The 23700-nt window shown below is 40.8% G+C and overlaps 1 protein-coding gene across 1 annotated transcript in view; it reads left to right on the forward strand.

The window, feature by feature from the left end:
• The first annotated feature begins 20383 nt into the window (after nucleotides 1-20383).
• Il5ra (interleukin 5 receptor subunit alpha) overlaps nucleotides 20384-23700 on the forward strand; it is a 34171-nt gene continuing 30854 nt past the window's right edge. The window contains exons 1-4 of the mRNA XM_038321003.1: nucleotides 20384-20406; nucleotides 20501-20585; nucleotides 22087-22232; nucleotides 23347-23485. Coding sequence (XP_038176931.1) covers nucleotides 20513-20585; nucleotides 22087-22232; nucleotides 23347-23485 — 358 coding nt within the window. The 5' untranslated portion in view covers nucleotides 20384-20406; nucleotides 20501-20512. The remainder of the gene's footprint in view (nucleotides 20407-20500; nucleotides 20586-22086; nucleotides 22233-23346; nucleotides 23486-23700) is intronic.

Below are 23700 nucleotides of genomic sequence, written 5' to 3' on the forward strand. Positions count from 1 at the left end.
TTCTTGTTGTCTGGTGGCACTGGCATCTTTGGGGGAATATTGGGAAAATTCACGATACATGGTTATATGTTGGCTGGAGTAGTATGTGAGGCTGGATTATCTCGGCCAGCAGCCTTGAAGCTGTTCTGAATGTAGAATTCAGAAACTGGAACAGAGACCTTCTGAAATGTTGGATCACCTGGGTCATCTGTTTTGCTGGTGTTTGGTCCCCTTGTTTTGAAAATACAAAAACTTTTTTTTAATTAAAAATTTCCACCACTCCCCTCTCTCCCTCCCTCTCTCTCTCTAGTCCAAAGAGCAGTCAGGATTCCCTGCCCTGTGGGAAGTCCCCCCTCCATTCAGGTCTAGGAAGGTGATCATCCAAACAGACTAGGCTCCCACAAAGCCAGTACATGCAGTAAGATCAAAGCCCAGTGCCATTGTCCTTGGCTTCTCATTCAGCTCTCATTGTCCGCCACATTCAGAGAGTCCAGTTTGATCACATGCTCTATCCGACCCAGTCCAGCTGGCCTTGGTGAGCTCCCATTAGATCAGTTCCACTGTCTCAATACAAAAACTTCTAAAGGTAACATTTGTTACTATCGTGGAATATGTGGTGTATACGAGTCGTTAAAGATGATTTCTTGTTTTATGTTTGAACAGGTAAAATATATGCCATGTGTTTTGTAGTTTTTCTAGGTTCATTTGTTTATGTCGGTAGCCAGGATTTTAAGGGCAGGGGGAACTCTTCCCTGATCAAACATGATCCATATCAACCTGGAATGAATCTACAACCTCTTATTTCCTGTGGAAATAAACGTAAGACCTCTCTGCTGTGGGGTAATGCTCTTGGGCACTGCAAAGATTTGTTACTCATATTGATTTAATAAAATGCTGATTGACCAGTAGCCAGGCTGGAAGTATAAGCAGGACGACCAGACAAGGAGAATTCTGGGAATAGAAAAGGCAGAACAGCAGTCACCAGCCCGACACAGAGGAAGCAAGATGAGAATTCCTTACTGAGGAAAGGTACCAAGCCATGTGGCTAAAAATAGACAAGAATTATGAGTTAATTTAAGTTGGAAGAGCTAGTTAATAATAAGCTTGAGCTGATAGGCCAAACAACATAATAATATATATAATTAATATATAATTAATATAATCCCTGGTGTGTTTCTTTGGGGCTAAAAGGATGAAGGGACTGGGTGGGACAGAAACTTCAGTCTACACCTCTCCCCCAAATAATGTTTCTTTTTATTTCCATTTTGAAGTCAAGATATTTTATACATACATACACACACACACACACACACACACACACACACACACACACACACACATATATATATATATATATATATATATATATATATGTTGGCTTAATCCAACAGTTTTTATAGTCCAGTGTGTCTTAGCAGTTGCTGTTCCTTCATTAGCAATCAGAAAATCTTAAGACAACACAATAATGTATATATAATCCAGACTTACTGTGTTTTTCCATCTTTACATAGCTTTTTATTTATTTTCATTTTGTTACTTTATTTCTTTTTTAGAACTTTATTTTATTACTTTTAAACTATTTTACTCTATGACTATATATACCCTTTCTCTTCTCTCTCTCTCAAGCCTAGGTCTATTTAAACACACTGTAACCTATTTATAGGTTTCTTTCATCTGGATCTGTCTTTACTGAAAAACTCTATTGTTTTTTGATTGCATGAGTTGACTCTTAAATGGCACAACTCAGTTTAGCATGTGAGTTGGTGAATGACTCCTTCCCCTTGTTGCCTGAGAGCTTAGCCTCATGGTGCAGGCACCAGCAGGAACCATTTTACCACCCCAGCTCTGGAAGTTGTTGGGCCCTCACTGTACCCAAGTAGCAAGGAGCCTGCTGCTCCTAAACCTCATTTAAGTGTTTGATAAAAGAGCCATGCCTGTGGTTATGGTAGCCATGCCTCTCTTTGTCACTAGTATCAAGCCTACTTGAGAAAAGGCAGTTATCAGTAAGTCATCTTTGGCTCTACTTTTGTATGCTTAGACTCTTTTTTAAAGCTTTGTTAGGTATTATATGAAAATCCCAGCCCCATGTGGTGTAGGAGGCTCTTCTGTTCATGTATTGCTTTCATTGGTTAATGAATAAAGAAACTGCTTTGGGCCTGATGGGGCAGAACTTAGGTAAGTGGAGAAGACAGAACTGAATGCTGGGAAGAAGGGCAGATTGAGAGACGCCATAGATCTCCTGCCTGAGATGGATGCCGGTTAGAATCTTGCCAGTAAGCCACAGTCACATGGTGTTACACAGATCAATAGAAATGGGTTAAATTAAGATGTAAGAATTAGCCAATAAGAAACTAGAGTTAATGGGCCAAGCAGTGTTTTAATGAATACAGTTTCTGTGTGGTTATTTCGGGTGTAAGCTAGCTGGGTGGCCGGGACAAACAAGGGCTCCCTCCAACACCCATGTTGAAAAGTCAGGGTGGGTGTTGCAAGGAGGGCCTGCTTGTTCGCCACAGCTGCCTGGCTAGTTTAGCTCCGAGATAATCACACAGAAATTATATTAATTAAATCACTGCTTGGCCCATTATTTCTAGCCTCTTATTGGCTAACTCTCACATCTTGATTTAACCCATTTCTATTAATCTGTATAATGCCACGTGGCTTACCAAGAAAGATTCTAACAAGCATCTGTCTAGGGCAGAGGATCCATGGCTTCTCTCTGACTCTGCTTTCTTCCTCCCAGAATTCAGTTCTGTCTTCTCTGCCTACCTAAGTTCTGGCCTATCAGGCCAAGGCAGTTTCTTTATTCATTAACCTATACAAGCAACACATAGAAAGAAGGTCCTCCTACACCGGGTGGGGGCATGGTTTAGCCATTAGGGAAGTTAGAGTGTTCTTTGGACGGAACTTGACAGTTGGAAGTCCTCAAGGGAGGGGTCTGGCCACATGTGTGACTCTCTAGGGGCTTATACTTAATACATACCATTCATAAGGGAAATGAAAACTCCACTTTCATGTTGAAAGGAGCGGCAGAGGGTTGCTTCCCACCACCCAGCTAGCTTTACCCAAAATAATTACACTGAAACTGTATTCTTTTAAACCCTGCCTGGCCCATTAGTTTCAGCCTCTTATTGGCTAATTCTCATATCTTGCTTTAACCCATATTTAGTAATCTGCGTAGCACCACAAGGTGGTGTCTTACCGGGAAGGATCTTAGCCTGCGTCCATCTCAGAGAGGAGAGCTATGGCATCTGCCTGAGGTGTCTGCCTGACTGCTTTCTTCCACAATTCTGTTCTGTCTACTCTGCCTACCTAATTTTCTGTCCTATTAAAGGGCCAAGGCAGTTTCTTTATTAACCAATGAAAGTAACACATAGACAGATGACCCTCCTCCATCACTTTCAGAAATGTATGGGGAAAGGGGTCAAGGAAAAACATACTGCCCCTGACTAGATCCGAGACCTGGGCCAAGGAAAAGCACCCTGAACACCCTGAACCTGACTTAATCCCAAGACCAGGGCTTGAAATCCTACCAATTCTTGAGCTTGCCCCAGAGTCAGGCTGTAGAATTCCACCTATTTCTGAACACAGAATCCCACTAGTCCCCAAGGTCCCTGAGCTTGAAATGCCACCAATCCCTGGGAATGAAATTGCACCAATCCCTGAGCTTGCCCCAGAATCAGACCACAAAAATCCTCCAGTCCCAAGCTACACTGGAAAGCCTCACACCAAACCAAGAAACCCTATGTAAGTTCTGTATTCTGTCCAGTTTGCTGCTATTTCTTATCTGAGGCAACCGCCCTCCTGGATTCTTGTTTCTCAATAAATCTCTTGAATGAGGTTTGTTGTGCAGTGTGACACTTTCCCTGGAGCCGAGTCCAGCTGTAACAACTTTCACCAAACTGGAGCAGAACAGATTTATAACACTTTCATGGGGAAAGTTTCCCCTAGAGGAGCAGAGTTATTACATTCCTAGGGACCAGAGCAAAGCTGTAACACTTCTCCAGAGCAGAGCAGAGAAGAGTTGTAACAACTTCTCTGGGGAAACCCCAATCTGCCTGAGCAGAGTTGTTACACTTTCATTGGGGAACCCTTTTCCTGGAACAGAGCTGTAAGCTGTCAAGCTTACAGTGACTTTGTGGTATTCCTTGGCTCCTAACTGCCAGGTTACCTTTCCATCTGAGCTGTAATGCTTACAAGAACTGGTATTTAACACAAGAAAGCATAGGAAGAATTCTCTCTGGGTTTGTACTTCATACTGCGAGATAATTATAGTACAGAGTACCCTGCAAGGATCTTACAAGTTTGTACTATTCTAGAGAAAAACCACAGTCAAGGCATTTACTCATCAGCTAGAAGATAATATGCCATTAAAAAGAAAAATCAGGAAAATGAAATAAAATCCACCTAGACATATATGTATGTACAAAAATATGTATGTAGGAAATTTATTAGAATGGCTTACAGGATGTGGTCTAACTAGTCAAATAATGGCTGTCTACCAATACAAGGGTCAAGACCAGAGTTGTTCAGTCCATGAGGCTGGGTGTCTTAGCTGATCTTTAGTACATGTCAGAATACCAAAAAACAAAACTTTAATGAGAGAGAGAGAGAGAGAGAGAGAGAGAGAGAGAGAGAGAGAGAGAGAGAGAGAGAGAGAGAGAGAGAGCAAACAAGCAAGGAGAGTAAGATTCCTTTGTCCTTTACATAGACTGCCAATGGGTGTGGCCCAGAACTTCCACCTCAAAAAATCTGGGTTAAAGGTATATCTTTCTACCTTAAAAAATCCAGATCAAAAAAGGGTCCTCCCACTTCAAGTAATTTCTTTAAGAAAAGTCCTTCACTGGTGTACCCAGCCCCTTAGGCCTCAGTTAATTCCAGATGTAGTCAGGTTGACAACTAAGAACAGTCCTCAAAGGCTTCAAGAGGAATTTTGGATTCAAGCATTCTGACTCAGAACTGTTACTCAACACTGATTACACTGGGGAAGGTCACAGAGATCAGATCAGACTGGGTAACGCTGTGCACCATGACACTAAATGTATTTTTAACTTTAAGAGTAAAGAATTAATGGGTTTACTCAAGAAGGGGTTTTCATAAACTCACTTCTGTTTTCCCAAGAGTGATCACTGCACAGTGGTGGCATGAAGGCCTGGGGAGGAGGCTGGAGCTGATAGACACATGCACTTGGGCCAAGAGAAGCACTGGGGGCAAAAGAAAAATAAATGGTAACCAGAAGAAAACTGAGAAAAGCTAAAGATGGAGTGAGGAGAGGAAAACCCTGGCAACCCACTGCATTAGCTCCCTGGGCTGCCATAGCCAACTACACCTCATGTAATGGCTTGAAACCACATCAGCTCATCATCTCACAGCTCAGGAAGTGTGCGTTAGTTGCTGTTCTCTTGCTGTGATAAAGTACCAAGTCCAGAAGTGACTCATGGAAGGAAGAGTTTATTCTGACCTTTGTTTTCAAAGCATTAAGTCTCCACTATGGTGAAGAAACACAGCAGTAAGAGTCAGGCATGACGGCAGGAGGCTGAGAGCGCATATCCCCCGACTGTGAGCACACAGTAAGTGGGGTGAATTTACCAAGTCTCAATGCTGGCCTCCAGTGGGGTACTTCCTCCTGCAAGGACCCACCTTCTAATTTTCCAGTACTGTACCACCAACTGGGGACCAAGAGTGCAAATGCCTGAGTTTGTTGGAGACATTTCTTTTTTCTTTCTTTATTTATTAAAAATTTCCACCTCCTTCCCTCCTCCCATTTCCCTCCCAGTCCTTCCATTCCGACTTCCCCCTCCCTCTCCAGTCCTAAGAGAAGTCAGGGCACCGTGCCCTGTGGGAAGTCCAAGGCCCTCCCCGCTCCATCCAAGTCTAGGAAGGTGTGCATCCAAACAGACTAGACTCCCAAAAAGCCAGTACATGCAGTAGAATCAAATCCTAGTGCCATTATCATTGGCTTCTCAGTCAGCCCTCATTGTCAGCCGCATTCAGAGAGTCCAGTTTGATCACATGCTCGTTCAATCCCAGTCTAGCTGTCCTTAATAAACTCCCATTAGATCAGTCACACTGTCTCAGTGGGTGGAGGCACCCCTCGCAGTCCTGACTTCCTTGCTCATCTTCTCCCTCCTTCTGCTCTTCATCTGGACCTTGGGAGCTCAGTCCAGTGCTTGTGGGAGACATTTCTAAGTCATACTACCTCAAGGACAAAATTCTAAAACAAGTTTATTGAGTAGCGTTCCTTCTGAATATTCTGGGGATTCTATGTGCTTTTTTTTAGATCCAAGAGGATTTCTTTCTCCACTTTCAAAGCCGAGAGCACAGCTCATTCCCTCTGCTTCTTCCTGCCACCTTGTCACAAGGACATGAACAACTGGATTTGTTTATCTAGATAGCCTAAGATTATCTTTCCACAGAAAATTTTTTTGCCTTGGAAGTAGGCTGATTTCTGGGTTTTCCCATCATCCTGCCTGTGAAACCTCACTTCAATGGCTAGGCAGCTTGGGAGATAAAGGAACACCACAGAAAGATCCACAGAGGTGTGATAACTTTAGCTGCATCTGATAACATTAAGTGCTTTCCCAACTTCTCCCTTTTGGCTTTAGGTAGGTTGTGTGACTTCCATCGCAAATGCAGCTCAGGGACTGGGGGAATAGGAAATTGGTAATGTGTTTGATGTCCAAGCATGAGGAACTATGTTCAAACCCCAGAACTCTTGTAAAATGAAGCAAGGCATGAGGGCAGACACGTGTAGTCCCAGAACTGGGGAAGCAGAAGTAGGTAGATTACCTTGAGCTTACTGATGACCAATCAGTGTAGCAGAACTGAGAGATGCTGTGTGCTGTGAGATGCTAGTCCCTAAAATAAGATGATCAGGTTCCTAAAAAATAACACTAGAAATTGAACTCTGTCGTAAACACATATATATGTGCATGTGTGCATGTGTGCATGTGAGCGTGCGCACACACACAAGCACACCACACACATACACATTTACTGTTGCATAAAGGCAGACTGACAGACAGACACACCCACCTCACCCTTACATAAGGACACACACACACACACACACACACACACACACACACACACACAAAACCAAACACATAGCTGAATATAAGCAGAATGCCCTTCAGCCTCCACTCTGCTCACTTTACCCTCCTGCTAGAAGCAGCGACATCTTTACACTTGCCCGAGAAGGCAGATGGACTCTTCTCACCGTGCTGGGAGTTAATAGCAATGCCACCCACTTGAGGAAGACATTTGAGGCAATATTTAGATAAGCCGGGAAATAATATGATTGTGACCTGATGTTACAGTCTGCAATTCAGGAGTGCTGGCAGTTGTCTCCCCACTCTATCCCCCCTTTGGCCTTTTCTCTGTAAGTGACACACAGTAATTTGCTGAAGCAAAAATTCTGTTTCGGGCCTGTGTGCTCTTCAGTGAAACAACAAAAAGTACCTGTTTGAAGGAAAAGTCATTCCCTAGTTTTGTTCTCATAAAAGTTTAATAGAAGCCAACTAAAGTTTAAGATCTCCCAGAGGACAAATAAAGATATTTCTCAGCAAATGTAGAATCGCAGTTTCCATTGGTGCTGGGGGATTTTACACACAAATGCAATTTTATCTTACATTTAAAAGAGGTAAGTAAATAGACGAATCAATTTGAGTTGCTCTGAAATTTCATACCGGGTCATTAATTTTAAAAGATAGAACTTCAATAATCTTTAAGAGAACAGAGGCCCAAGGGTAAAGACAAAATAATCACCTACAAATTCTGAGTTTTCAGCAGTTTCAGATCAGAGTAAGGAGGAATCTAAAGTCAGTGTCTTAGAGCTGTTCTCCACTGCACCATTTAGCTCTAAGTGTAGGTTCACAGGGAACAATCTAGTGCCAACGCAGAAACGGCCTCCCTTCTTGCAGCACCCAAACCTGCTTTGTGTGCTGGCTCCCAACAAATATTAGGGAAGCAAAGTAAAACAAACACCTGTCCTCTGACCTGCCCTAGGCTTCAGATTTGAGATGGGCGATGGCGCTGGCAGCCGTTGCTGCAGTGGAGACAGAAGTACGAGCATCAATATCAGTTCAGTAATAGCACAAACTAGAAAGGTACAAGCAGCAGTCAGCGAGCAAGAGGGAGGCAGGAGAGGGCATTGCAGACCAGAGGATATTCAGACTGAATGGTGAATTCATCAGAGGGCTTCTCCGGAAGAATTGCGCACCAGCCGTTACCAACTGAACATTCCATCCAAGTCATCCACTTATTCTCTTCAAAAAAATAACTGTGATGTTTGTAGAAAGAAGGTTTCTGCTGTCCCAAGCCATGTGAATTTTGGAAGCATCACAAAGATGCTGTGCCATGTCAATTCTCCAAGCCTCAGTTTACTTTCCTGTAAAATAGGTTTATGGGGTTACTGTAATGCATGCACAGCAAAAGACAATGAGGCAAAGAGCTTCTTTCTTCACTGAAACAAAATGCTACTGGTCATTAATAGAGTGTTTAACTGCGCAGCTTTTGTTAGTTCTTCTTTTCTTTGTATGTTTGTGTTCTGTGTGTGCTGTGTGTGCATAGGTCGGAAGAGAGTGTTCAGTATCCTCCTCTATCTTTTGATGCAAGATTTCTCCCTGTGACTTTGACTGTTCTCTGCTAGGCTGGCAGCCAGGAAGCCCCAGCCATTCTCCTTCTCCAGTCTCTCTAGCCCTGGGGTACCTCACTCAGCCTGTTGTGTAGGTACAGGTGTGAACACAGGCCATCACAGTTACACCAGGAATAAGAGCTCTTGGCCTATGAGCAATCCCTCAGCTCATTTGTTAGCTCTCATATACTTAGGCTGATTTCCTGTCTGACTTGCAGAGCAATGACCTAGCTGCCAGATAAAGACCTGGGAAAGCTTCCACTTCTGGGAGTCTCTGCTGGACAAACATGAGTTTTGAATTGCAGGGAAACATAATGAGTCTGCACACACCGAGCTTCCACTATATAGTTTTCCCAATAACTTCCTGGGATTCGGATCAGGAAGTATTTTTTATGACAGTCGTACTGGCACATAATTCATGCCATAAAATATGTAAAGTATGTAGCTCAGTGAATTTTTTAAATAAATGGTCGAGTTGCCATCACCACACACAGCATAAAATGTTTTTCTTACACCAAGAAACTCACACTAAATTGTGGTTACTGTTCATGTTCTACAGACTTTCCCCACTGTGTCCACTCTACAGCTGAAGTCACAAGCACTAGCTGATTTTCTTCCTCTGTAGATTAGCTTGTTCTGGCGCCCTCTTCTGGCCCACAAGCAAACATGTAGACAGAACACTGTATACATAATAAATAAATAAATCGTTTTTAAAAAATGGAATCATGTATTGGTACTTCCTGACCAACCTGACTTAGCTTCCTATTTTTGTCATCTATTTTATAGCATGGATCAGTACTTCTCTCTCATTCCTTATCAATATGCCACTGACACTTATACTATATATTCTCTCTCTCTCTCTCTCTCTCTCTCTCTCTCTCTCTCTCTGTCTCTCTCTGTGTTGGTGGGGCAGGGGACAGGGGTGGGGGTAATACTTTTATCATGGTATGCTTGTGGAAGACAGAGGGTGATCTCGAGAGTTTTACCTTGTTCAAGACGGGGCCTCTTTTGTTGTTTTTCCATTGGATGTTTGTATAGGATAGCATGCATGCCTATAAGTTTCCAGGTACTCTCCTGTCTCTGACTTCTATCTTGCCACAGTAGTGCTGGGATTATAGACACTCATCCTGCTTCCTGTCTTTTTTTTTTTTTCAAACTAGGGGTCTGTAAATTTGAATTCAGGTCTTCACACTGATGTGGCAAGCATTTTGCCCCTGAGTCATCTTCAAAACAGTGTACTGCATATTCTTTGTCTATTCATCAATTGATGGATGCTTGGGTTGTTTCCATTTCTTGGCTATCACAAGTAATGCTATGAATATTTACATAAATTTTAATATGTTTGTATTAGCTATTTGAGAATTTCACACAAGAAGACAGTGTATTTTGATCATATTCATTCCCATTCCTCTTTTAAGTTCTCCCAGATTCACCCCATGCCCCCAAGCAACTTCACATCTTCTTTGAATCCTATTTGTTCTGTCCATATACTCATGGGTATATGGCCATCCACAGGAACATGATTGACTTACAAGAGAACACAACCTTAAAGAAAACTGGGTCTCCCTCCTGCAATCCCCATCAAGAGCTAAGGGTTGGGGTTCATGAACCTTTCGTCCTTCCATTCTGGTATGTTGATGGCCTGATCCTGAGGTCTTATGCGGACAACCATCACTGCTGAGTTCCTCACTGCAGTGGTCCTGTCATGTTCAGAAGACACTGCTTTGCCCTAGTCCTCCGCTACATCTGGCTCTTAATCTTTCCACACTTCTCTTCTATGGCGGTCCCTGAGACCTGGGGATAAGAAGTATGATACAAATGTCTTGTGTATGGCTGAGCACTGCATGGGTACTTGTTCTCTGTACTCTGACTAGTTGTCAGTTTCTGTGTTAGCTGCCATCCACAAAGAAACCTCTCTAATGGAATCTAAGAGCTTCCCGGATCTACCGCACAACAATTCTTATGTGTCTTCTTGGGTGGGTGTCTGCCTGGGAATGCTGGGTTGCACTATTTGCAACCTTAGGAAAGATATTGGAAGTTCTTCACCCACACTTGTTCCCATCTGTTTCTTCACCATTATAGTGGGTGTAAAGAGGCTGCCCCTCTCTCATTCGATATGAAGATCCCCCACAGCTAATGATCTGTGCACTTTTTCATATGCACACTGACTAGTTACATTTTCTATGGATGTATAACTGCTCAAATTCTTTGATGAATTCAGATTATTTTTCTTTTTATTGCTGTGTTATATCTTTAAAATTTTTGGAGGGACTTTTCTAAGTACGAAATCTTTTAAATTTTGTGAAATCTCAGATGACCTGTCCCTCTTCTGTTACTTGCAGTTTTGTGATTCATTTAAAAAAAAATCTGCACAGTTCAAACTCATGGTCTTAGTCACTGTTTTATTGATGTGAAGAAACACTGTGATCAAGGCAGCTCTTAGTAAAGAAAGCAATTAGTTGGGGGCTTGCTTACAGTTTCAGAGGTTTAGTCCATTATCACCATAGCAGTAAGCATGCTGGCATGCAGATAGGCACTGGAACAGAAGCTGAGAGCTGCATCCTGATTCATAGGTAGAGAGAGATGGAGACAGAAACAGAATAAGACAGAGACAGAGACTGGGTTTGGATTGGGCTTTTGAAAACTCAAAGCCCACCCCCTTTGATAAACTTTTTCAGCAAGACCACACCTCCAAACCCTTTTCAGATAGTGCCACTCCCTGATGACTAAGTTTTCAAATATATGTGTCTACGGGGGCCATTCTTATTCAAGCCAAAAAAACCCAGAAGACTTATGCTTGTCTTCTTCTGAGTAGTTTATACTTTTCCCTCTTGTATTAATCAGGGTTCTCCAAAGGAACAGAGAACTGATTGTGTGTGTGTATTTGTTCACATACACACATATGTGTGTATATATATATATATATATATATGTGTGTGTGTGTGTGTGTGAGAGAGAGAGAGAGAGAGAGAGAGAGAGAGAGAGAGAGAGAGAGAGAGATTAGAATTGGTGTACATGCTGAGGTCCAGCTAGTTCAACACCACAATATTGTCAACAAATAAAAAAAAAATCCAAGAATCCACTTGCTCAGTAAACTTGTAAACAAGATCAAAGACAAGCAAGCCAAGAGCAAAATCTTGCTTCTTCCATGCCCTTTATATCGGCAGTCACCAGAAGGTATGGCCCAGATTAAAGGTGGATCTTTCCACCTCAAAGAATCTGGATTAAAGGGAAGTCTTCCACTTCAAGTGGTTTAATTAAGAAAACAATGCCTTACAGGTTGCCCAGATGCTTGGGTCTTTGTTAATTCCAGATGTAGTCAAGTTGACAACCAATAATAGCCACTACACATCTTCTGCCCCTGTGCTTTATCTCTATCAAGTTGATCTTTGTATAAATTGTAAAGTAAGTTCTATATCAGTCTTCTGTGTGTGTATGTGCACTACTTCTAGAACAGACAGCTTTCCTCCATTGAATTGTCTCAGCACCCTTCTTACAAATCACCTCGCTGGACTGCAGAGGCAGCTCTGTAGGCAAGGCACTTGCTGCACAAGCATGAGGACCAGAATTTGGAGGATTAGAATATGGATCCCCAGAACCTACGTAAAGACTGGACACTTGTGATGTCTGCCTGTATTGTCAGCACACTGAAGCAGACAGACAGCTCCAGGGAAAGCTGGTTAGTCAGACTAGCTGACTGTCATGTTGTAAACTCATTTGAGAGACCCTTCCTCAATAAATAAAATGGAGACATATATGAGAACACCAGATGCCAAGTCTAAAGTTATACACACACACACACACACACACACACACACACACACACACACACACGTAACTCTCTAAGAGTTTACTTCTGGATTGTCAGATCTTTCCTGTTGATCAGTATGTCCCCAATATTTTTAAGTGTTTTGTTCATGCATTTGTTAAAAAAAAAGTAGTATATGAGAAACGCATGAGTAAAGTAAAGGAAATATTAATCCTGCTACATTAGAAGGAATTCTTTTACTCTCAGTTTTCACTGACCTGTACGTTTGTTTCACTGACCACACTGACAACTGCAGATGGCAGAGGACACTTTGCCCTGAGACTTTAGATTCTAAGATTCATCCTGCTATACGACCTGAGCCTTAGAATATCATCGAGAAGATAAGCAACATGAGCGTAAATGGTTGGTCTTGCCCGCTGGCACTTTTCCTATCACTGTAAAAAAAAAAAAAAAAAAAAAAAAAAAAGCCTGGAGTAGTCCTAGTTCCAAAAGCCCTGCATATGCCTGGACCAAACCTGAGCCCACTGTGTGATCTGAAACCCGATGTAAAATAAGCCAGACTCCAGTGAAAAATCAGACATGCTGGTTAGAAACAAATGCCTTTCTGTCACGACCACTGACATACCATGGTATCTGTTCTCAGTGAATAGCTAGGAGACCTACAACTTAGACGTTCTCCCTCCTCCTATTCTTCATCTGACTAAAAATGACACTTTAAAAGTGTATGTGTGCACGTGTGTACACTCTACTATTGCTTTCTCTTTAATAGTTATTTAAAACCTCTTGGTAATGCTGGGCATAGTGGTAACCCACTACTTAGAAGATGCAAGAGGATCAGGTGTTCAAGCTCATGCCTGGCTACACAGCTAGTTTGTTGCCAGTCTAGGTTACATAAGACCCTGAATAAAAAGGAAAAAAAAAGACACAGAAAGAAACTTACCATAATCATCAATTTTACTACCCAAATGAGTGAAGCTCGAGGAGCTATATGTATCTCACCCATCCCTATATTACTTTTCCTATTGCAGGGAAGGCTGAAATGCATTTCTGTCCATTATGTATAAACCTTGATCTACCCATCACACTTTAATAAGCACATTTATACAGAGCTCAAAAGGAAGCCATTGCATCTTACTCCCCATGTAAGGACAACTTAGATTTAATCTAGGCCAATGAATAAATCCTCATTGTTTCATTTCTTAAGGAATGCAACACATTAAGAACAAAAACAAGACTGATTTTGTGAATTCTTCTTGAATGTTCCACTATGTCTTTGGACACATATTTTATCTTAAAGAATGAAACTGATGCCATAAAATATAAACTATGCAAATTACTGCCTTTCTTCATTTCCTTTGAGTTGACAGGAAAACATGAGAGAAATATGAGCATATTATTTGCGCTTTTTATTGGTGTAGTAAGTTAAAACATCAAGCCATCCCCTTGGAAAAATTGGTATACAGGGGCACAGCCAGAATAATTTTCTGACAGTCTTCAGAGGGTCTGGCATGGTGCATGTCTGAATTTTGTAGATGTATTGGGAGTGAACACGTGAAAGAAATATATCATATGTTAAAAGCAGCCCCTCAGGACACAAAATACTGTTCTCACAGTGATGCATAAATATGTTCAGTGTTCTTTAGTGATAAATGTATTGCATCTAAACTAAGATGTGCTGGACTCGGACTAGCAGGCCAGATGGCTGAAACTCACCTGAACGTTCCTGGGCAGCGCTCAGCAAAAAAACAGGAGCTCTTTCTGTTGTTTGTTTCACTTCTTCTTTCCCCAAAGAAAATCACATTTTTTTAGGTCATCAAATAATAATTGATCTGGTTTCACTTTGGCAACTGTTTAAAATGGTTACCTTGGGAACCCCCCAAAACCAACAAAGCACTGTACTTATGCTGTGCGGATGCTGAGCCATGTGGAAATTTCCTTCAGGGGACTCATCATTTATCATCTCACAAACACGAACATTGATCTAGCCTCCACAGTGGCCTCTCTGTGTCTGCTCGGAGGGGATGGCTGCCTCTCTTCTCTGAAAGGCTTCTGTGCTGGCTTCTCTGGGGTCTAGGATTACTGCACCAGGTACTCCTACAGCTGAGCCTGCACTTGGCCTTTCAGAGGCAGCACTAGTATCAATGCACTGAACTAATGCGCTGAAGACAGTTCTTGTGTACTCATGCTAAGCCGGTGGTTCAACCTGTGGGTCGTGCCCCCTGTAGGGGTTGCAAATCGCCTATTTACCTTAGGATTCATAGCAGTAGCAAAATTGCAGTTATGAAGTAGCAACAAAATAATTGTATGGTTGAGGGTCACCACAGCATGAGGAACTGTGTTAGAGGGTCGCTGCATTGGGAAGGTTGAGTTCTAAGTCCTAATTAAAGGGAGAAAAAAGAGTCCTCTCTGCTACTTACTCTGCTTGAAATTTCCCAGACTGAAACACCAAGAAAAGATCCAAGGGCAGGAAAATCTAAGGGTATCTGTATCAGCTGAAGTGCCACAAGGGCTGGGCCCTACTGAATACTCAGAGACGACTTGATAAGTATGTGGAGTGTGTTTTGGGAACTCACTATCAGGGCTCATGAAGGATGGGCTCGGTCAAGTTAGATAGACTCTAGCAATTTATTACACTGAGACCCGTGGGCAGTCTCCCAACAAGTTCACTTGAGGGTGCAGGATTTAATAACAAAGCAGAAGTCAGAGGGCCCGAGAAATGTACGTCAGGCTCGGGGTGGAGGAAACTGCACTGAGCCAGGCCTTGCAACCTGTCAACATAGGAACTTACTGTTGGGGTAATGACCACACACAGTGCCTTCACATCCTGATGAAGCTTCTTAAATGCTCTGACTCCCAAAGGCAGCACACTATCATCCCCAGAGACTGAGGCTTGCAGAGTTAGCGGATTGTGGCTACCTTGAGGAGGCAAGCCTTTTGTCACATCACAGTCACTGACAGTCCAGTGCAACTCCTCTTTATGCGGTTACTTTCTTGGGAATCATCCTCCAAGAAGCACTCATGTGGGCCTTTCCATTGTCAGGGAAACTGCAGGTGACTTCTCAACCATTGCAGCTCTGATGATGAAAGAGTAACCCAAACAGTGTACCCAGAGATAAGGGTCACAGCTGTTGTCTTACATAGCGTAGCCACTCTTACTTCTCAGTAAGTGGGAATCAAACGCTTGACTCACTGCAGGCTTGGTGGGGCAGACAAATTCCGTTCTCTATGACTAGGCTGGAGACACACCCAGGACCCCCAACAAAAGGAGGGGCAGAAAAAGAGAAATAATAATTGGTAAGCATATAGACAATGCTTCAGTAGAGAAAAGAGGAAACGGAGCACTTCGTAGCCCTGTTATCAGCAGAGACAGAGCAAACACTGGGGGTACCACATGTGAAGAAGCTCACTGGACAGGTCCTGGCTATGCAGTTCTGGTTTTGGTTGTGGTTCTGTATCTGATGCACTCCTTCATACCAAGGTGAGTTTTGTTAAAGTAACTTATGTTTTGTCAATGCCCCTGAAAATAGAAGGCACTGGTTTGCTGCTTCTGTAGATACCTTACAAGACTAAAAGGACTATATATCTAGTGATAAGACTTCTTCACAAAGATTTTAGTTTAGAAATAGGTTATAGAGTCTAGTTAGAGATTGTCATGAAGAATTTCACAGTTAGTTTCAAAAGTTACAAATTCAGAGACAAACAACAATAAGGAAATGATGTCATACTATGTATAACTGAAGGCATTTTGCTTTTTGTTTCTGTTGAAATTTCTTTGGCATCCATGACTTTTTCATTTTATGTAAAATGTACAAAAAGCTTACAAAATGTGTCCCTTGTCCTTATACTCACTAATTTAATTAGTTACCTAAAGCCAGGAATATATTTACTTTATATAGATGGAAAGAATGGATGGAAAGGGTCAAAATGTAATTTTATAAAGAAGAAAAACAGAAAAAGAGAGCAGAAAGACAGAAAAAAACAGAATTCAATGAATTATAATTAACATTTTATTGCCTGTTATTTCTGCTTATTGTTAATATGTTCTCTTCCATAGTTGTCTGGTGATAAATCTATGTAGTTGTTATTAAAAGTTTATGTTTTGAAATATAATGAAGTTTTGGAAATCAAACTGTCTCATTTGTTTAGCATTACTTAAAATGCAATGTGGGAAAATTTTTAAGTAAGGCACACAAGGAGCCAGGCTTGCTAGGTGTTTCCCACACAGTCCCACAGTGGACCTAAGGTGTCTCTTTGATCCCGTTGAACAGACCTGTTTTGGCTCCTCAGGGCTGGGTACTGACTTGTCCCTGTTCTTCACAGGACCAAACCTAATATGCATGCGACCTGCACTTGATAGCGTGCTGGGTACTGGGGCTCTGATGGGAAACCAGGCATGACAGCAGCTGTAGTCCTCAGTTTCTAATGCTGAGAACCTTTGGAACTGAAGGGAGCGTGCATAGACAGGTATGTTCACCAACGAGGAAGCATCTATATGGATCATACTTAGTGCCAAATGAGATTGGCAGGATGTATTTAAGTACTGGGATACTTGTAGCAAACACCTTCTCTATACAGAGTGTTAAGGGTGGCGGCTAATTGCATCTGGACTTATGGAGTGTTTTGTTTGTGGCCACCACTTGAACCCAAGGGTGATATTTGAAGATTATTCAGAAATATAGTAGCGGGAAAAATAAGGTGTTGTATATGTTATCCTGTTGCTCATTTATATTTTTATGAGCATGTCCAGTTTTTCACTGTGTGTGTAACATAATGTATCTAGTTAAACATAGCCTTTGTTTTAGGCATTCATCCCCATAATCCAGAACTGAGTTTTTTGGCTGACTATACTGCAGAGGGTTAAAAAAGGGAAACAAATTCTTTCTTTGTGATAAATTAAAAGAGCATGAATTATCCCATTGGATTTTCAATTTCTGCCACTCAGGCGGTGTTTGGAATTAGATGCTACCACAAATCACTCACAAAGGCTCTAAAAATAGGGCTACCGATATAATTTTGGTTGTAAATGAATGCTCCAGGCAGAAGAATTATTTGGAAGGAGAAAATTTTATTTCTGAACTTCAACAGAATTTGGCCAATTCTCACGAACACTGGGGAAGTCCATCATCAATGGCTAAAACCTGACTCAACTTAGTTTCTAGAAACATCTGTCATGAGAGAGACTGCACTCCTTTTTTCTTTTAAACTTCAAGAAGGGCACTCAAGAAATTTAAATTTACTCAAAAATTTAAATTTGTCAGATGAACAAATTCCTTCTGGTCACCTTCAACGATAGAGAACATATTTCTAATTGTGGATAGGCAATCTTGGTTTATTTTACCCTTTTTAATTTAACAATCTAATGGCTTTGGGTTGTGTTTTAGCTGATATTCAAGAGAAAAATAAGTTAGGGATATTGTCATCTTGAGGATATACAAATAAATAAGGCTATTGTGCTAACTATATTTTAGTATATGGCTTACAGTTCATCTGATAATATTGTAACTTTGAATATATGAACCAAACAACTTTAACCTTTTTATCCCTAACCATAGATGACAGCTCCTACAAAGGGTTCATGTGCTTTAAACAGTCACACAGAGACCAAGCCTAGAGATATTTGAGGAAACTGAGTCAGCTTATCACAGGAAACACAGAGTCAGATGTTGAAGCTCCAGTAGTATCCAGCCTTTGTTGAAATCTTTCTACTCTACTTTGAGATATCTGTGGTCGATTTGAGCACCTTGTACTGTCCATAGGACAGCTGATTTTTTTCCTCAAACATATTGCCTATGGCATAGAAAACTGAGGAGATGGGGAGAAAACATGTTGCCATTAATGGTCAAAACTTAGTAAAAATATGTTTGAGTTATTAAACTTGAAAGAGAATTCTACTTTTAGCAGCTATAAAATCAGAATGCAAGGTAAATTCTAAGGGAGAACGCTTACCGATATAAAATATTCAGTTACCTCCCCACTGAGATATTCAACAGTCATTATTTACTTCAACAATTTAATTGCAAAGGATAAACAGATGTTTGTTATTTTTACAAGCACTGTATTAAGACACTTCCTCTTCTACCAGTCAGTAAAAGTCACTACAGGATATTAATTCTGACAGATTTTATTTCTCCTGACCTAGAACTCCTGGTAATGAAAACCAGTGACGGTAGGGGCATATTAAACATGATGTCAGGAAATGCTGATCTCTGAAGACGAAGCCTTCATAATTTGAAGCAGCGGCTGTCTTTGTTATTACCAAGGATATTTCAGCTGAGCTTCTCAGACTTAGTATGTTAGAAATGCTTCCCCTTGGCTCATGAAAAGTCTATTACAGTGTCTGGTTCGTTGTCATGATAATGATTGGTGTAAAATTTCACGCATATGGGTGGAAGTGTTACAGAAATAGAAACAGACTTATTCTGCTGAAAACTGTCATAATTCTGATAAGTTTATTTCAAAATAAAGAAGAAAACAGAAAGACTCGAATGACTTCTGTATGTTCTCCCTTTCGGGCTGCTGTGTTATTACTCCAACTTGAACAGCAATAGCAATATGTTAAGTAGGATCTTGTAAGATATGATTAAATAATGAAAAAAATGTCTGGTACTAGTTTTTCAAATTTATCCATTTAATGAAGGTCTTACTCTTGCCTGCACTGGAATTAGACTTTGAAAATGTCTGGCCATTGAAATAATTTTTAAGTAAAAACTTCTCTTATTGATTCATTCTTAAAAAATTACTTATTGTGGAAGTGCTGAGGGGCTAACCAAGGTCTCCCATGTTCTAAGCAAGGTCCTCCCACTGAGCTACATCCTTGCCCTGTAAGTCATTTCGATTACTATTAAGCTTCAAAAGCATATGTTTTGTTGTCTGAATTGAGGTATGGTCCAAATTCACACACACACACACACACACACACACACACACACACACACACTGAATCAATAACTAATTTCTTAAATGGTTTTAAGTGAGAAGGTACAGCCCAGGGCCACCCACACTTTTCATCCTTAAAGTCGAGCTCCAGAAAAATCTCTGGAGCCGGGCGATGGTGGCGCACGCCTTTAATCCCAGCACTCGGGAGGCAGAGGCAGGCGGATCTCTGTGAGTTCGAGACCAGCCTGGTCTACAAGAGCTAGCTCCAGGACAGGCTCCAAAGCCATAGAGAAACCCTGACTCGAAAAAAAAAAAAAAAGAAAAAAAAAAAAAAAACAGAAAAATCTCTGGGAAAAACTCCAGATCTCTGATCTCCAGGTCCCAGCCAGAGCTGTTATGTTCTCCTTGGCCTCAAAGGCTGAGACTATTTTTCCTCATTCACTTAACCTAACTTGCTACTCTCCACCCACCCCTTTGTCAAGTTGTTTTCTGGAGGGAGAAATTCTTAAATTTTTTCCCCCAAGTTTGTGGCCTTGTTTCTTTGTCCTCCCCTGTCCTGTTCTAATTTGGGTTCTTAAGACAATAAATTATCTTCTCCCAAACTCAAGGTACTACAAATTTATCCTGGATTTTAAAAGAAAGTTTCGTTTCTCACATTACAAATTGCTTTCAATGTAAGTTTCCTATCATATTGACTTTAAGAGAAAGGGTGATGGGGAGTCGAACCTAGAACTTCCTACATAACATCTACCACCAAGTCCCTAATTTAAAAACACATGAATTAAACTGGTAGTGTTTATGTTTGTTATCAATTTCTTAGGACTTTTCCCATCCTGAGGCCTGCTATAAGTCCTGAATACTAATCCTCTCCTGATTACTTCTTTTTCTTCTAGCTCTACACATTTGTTCTGTGGATTCTAGTGGAATCTCTTCTTGTGTGTACTGTGAACTTTGGTTCATCCTTTGTGAGTCAAATCAGAAGTCTCTTTGCACCGACTGTGCCCCGACCCATCACACTGTGAGCAATTTTTCAATTAATTAATGATTTACATGTTGTCCTATCCCAATAGACCATGATTTTGCAACCCAAAAGCAAAGCCCCATATGTTTGCATTCCCAGCATGCCAGAGAGATCATAAGCAGTTGCTAAGTAACTACCTGATTTTATGCTAGAAAGTAGCAGCCAGTTTTCCTTAGAAATGACAATGTGATGACCTAACATTTGTCTCCCATGTTTCCCATAGGATTTGACCATCATGCTGCCTACGTTACTAATTCTTGTGGGGTCTTGGGCAACATTGCAAGCTGACTTACTTTCTGACAAAAAGGGTAAGGCTCTTCTATCTAATAATGTTTGTTTTTGATAAAGTATATTATAAAAAACAATGGAATTTTTCTCTAAAATAGGCATTCGATTGGGAAATTTTTATAAAACAGTATAAACTCTTGAGATTTTAAGGAAGCAGCATGGGCAGAAATGTAAATTCTATGCTGCAGTGGCAAATTCAATTCTAAGAGTAAATATGGGTATTGTGGAAGAGGGCAGCCTCTGGAGGCCACATTTCGAACCCCATCTCCGCCAGGACTTTCATAAAAGTCTTCACAAGAGGCAAAAGCAAACTTATACCATTTTTCTTTTCATTTCCTCCCCTGAAACTTGTTGATCTAAGGGTTTAGTATGATGATGGAGGTTAAGAGGGGAAAACTGATGGCACCAGCCAAGCTCTGCCTAGAACTCTCTATAAAGACGGTATTCGAGTTCAGTACTGCCCAGCACATAGCCACTGTTCATATAACCACCAATCAAAATATATACAGTGCACCCAGAAAAATGAACTCTGGGGTTTAGTTAGGTAATTTAGATTTGAAAAGCCACAGTAGCCAGTGGTTGCTGGAATAAGATGAACTCCATAGAGAGTCCTGCATGTCAAACACAGGTGCAGAGTCATGAAGGACTTTTAAGGTCAATGGAAAACACTGACAATTCAGTAAATGAATATGTTAAAGATTAGGTGTTTTACAATGTATGGTGTTGCCCTGGTTTGGATGAAAAAATTTTAAAAGTTGTTTAAACATACATCCAGATAAACGTAACAAAATAAGATGTGGATTAATTTTTTTTTTTACTTTCTTCTTATCGCTCATTATGTTTTACAGCATTTCTATAATAGGTTCTGATTCCTTAATTAAGTAAAAATTTTTTATTTTGAAAGCAAATCCATTTTTCCTACTCAGATATTTTAGACTATGGCTCATACTGAGAAATAAATACATTTACATCATGAATCACTGATCTTACAAATAAGTAGGTACTTTTATGCAATGGACACCGGGTGTCCATGAGTCAACACTTTTCATGTTTGATTTATGTCTCCCCCAGCCCCTGGTGTGTTCGATTTATATTCTATACTATTCTGAAAAGGAAAGAAGAGCTTCAGAAATTGTTATCACATACCAGTCACTGGTTATGAAGTTTATTGTGACAGCTACAGCTTTAATGAATAGCAATATGGTAGATTGTTCATATTCAATAAAACCACGTGAATATTCAGGTAATACCTGGATAATGAACTAGCAATAACTTTAAAGAAACTTTTGCCAAATTACTTCTGTGTCATATACTCTCATAAGCCACAACAAACCAGTATGTTATTTCATAATATAAATAATTAAAATATGTAAGGATAGGGACTAGAGCTCAGTGGTAATATACCTGTCCCACATTCCCTGGCCCTGAGTTTCGCCCCCATCACCGCACACGAAATGTGCTCTCTATGGACAGCTGAGCATCCATTGCATCATTTATTGTTGTTGTTGTTTGAATCAATAGGTTTACTTCTGCCACCTGTCAATTTTACCATTAAAGCCACTGGGATAGCCCAAGTTCTCTTACACTGGGACCCAAACCCTGACCAAGAGCAAAGCAATGTTGATCTACGATATCATGTGAAAATAAATGCTCCACAAGAAGATGATGTAAGTGCTGGGTCTGATGAGAGTGAATATTCATTTTTAAACTATATTTTATTCATAAAGTGAAATTCTTGATAAATAACAATCAATTACTAAAGATCTTTTTGTGTTACCAGTAGGATCTGTAAAGTAAATTAGACCCATGTTTATTATTCAAAATGAAACAGTAGCGTAGAAGGCTTTATCTTGAGGAAAATTCTCTCTCTCCCTCCTCTGTGTGTGTGTGTGTGTGTGTGTGTGTGTGTTTGTGTGTGCGTATGCACGTGCGTGTGCAGGGGTTTGAAAGCCACAGGTTGACACTTTCCTTGATTCCTCTCCAAGACCTCTTTTTTTTTTGAGAGAAGTCTCTCATTGAATTGCAAGTTCATCAATTTGACTAGGCTTCAATTATCCACCTATCTCTGCCCTACCCCATTGTTGGAATTACAGGAGCATGTTGCTATGTGCCTGAATTTTACATGTGTTTTAGGGACCCAAACTGAAGTCGTGTTCACTGACATTGTGCACTGACTGAGCCGTCTTCCCAACTACTACCAATATTTGAAGTGTAATGTATTTGATAGTACTGCTTATATAGCTCCTAAAATGTCAATAAAACTAGAAGAAAGTAGTGAGAAAAATAGTACAATATAGAAAAATAGTATAAAGGTATAGGCTTGGAAAACCCAAGATGAAGGCCAAGTTCAATCACCACCTTTGCTTACATCCTCAAGTCTTGAGTTGATTTCTTGGATTCATGATAAGGAGGTGCTAACATACCTGCTATGTATCATTTTGTAGTAAGGTGAAAGAAAGGGAGATGTGATTTGTATTAACCACTTTGGAGTAAACATAGAATTTTAAAGAATTCCCTGTCAAGAAGTTTCTCTTAGAAAGGAGACTGGCATTAGAGATGAGAATCAAAGGAACTTGAACCTTAAATACAATATGCTGTTTGTCATTAAAAGAGGAATATGTTCACATGTCATTGAGAAACTATATTAATATTACAAAGCCCCTTTCCTAAGAAAATTACTTCAGTCCATTTTATTTATTATCATTTTCAAAGTGGAATAAAAGGCCTATTTGGTTAATGCTGTTTTCTCTCATGTGCCACGGCTGGTGGGTTTTATTTTAGTATAGTACCAGAAAGACTGACAGCAAATACGTGGCCCCTCTGCATGATGGCTTTGCAGCTAGTGTGAGGAGCATCCTACGGAGAAGCCACTTTTTCCTGGCCAGCAGTTGGGTTTCTGCTGAACTCAAAGCTTCACCAGGTAAAGGCAGCATGGGACATCTAAATTTCATATTTTACACTTTCTATAGTGGGAAAGAAAGCAATCCACTTTTCTTTAGTCCAGTGCCACACCTTCCATTCTCCTTCATAGCACCTACATTCTAACCACAGCTGTCATAGGCCATCCAGGTCCATCTTTTGCATCCCTGCAAGCACACCCCTGTGTCTACGTTGGCCTCCAATGAAAGCTGGGAA

Source organism: Arvicola amphibius, chromosome 2 (genome assembly GCF_903992535.2).
Source record: "Arvicola amphibius chromosome 2, mArvAmp1.2, whole genome shotgun sequence".
Classification (NCBI taxonomy): domain Eukaryota; kingdom Metazoa; phylum Chordata; class Mammalia; order Rodentia; family Cricetidae; genus Arvicola; species Arvicola amphibius.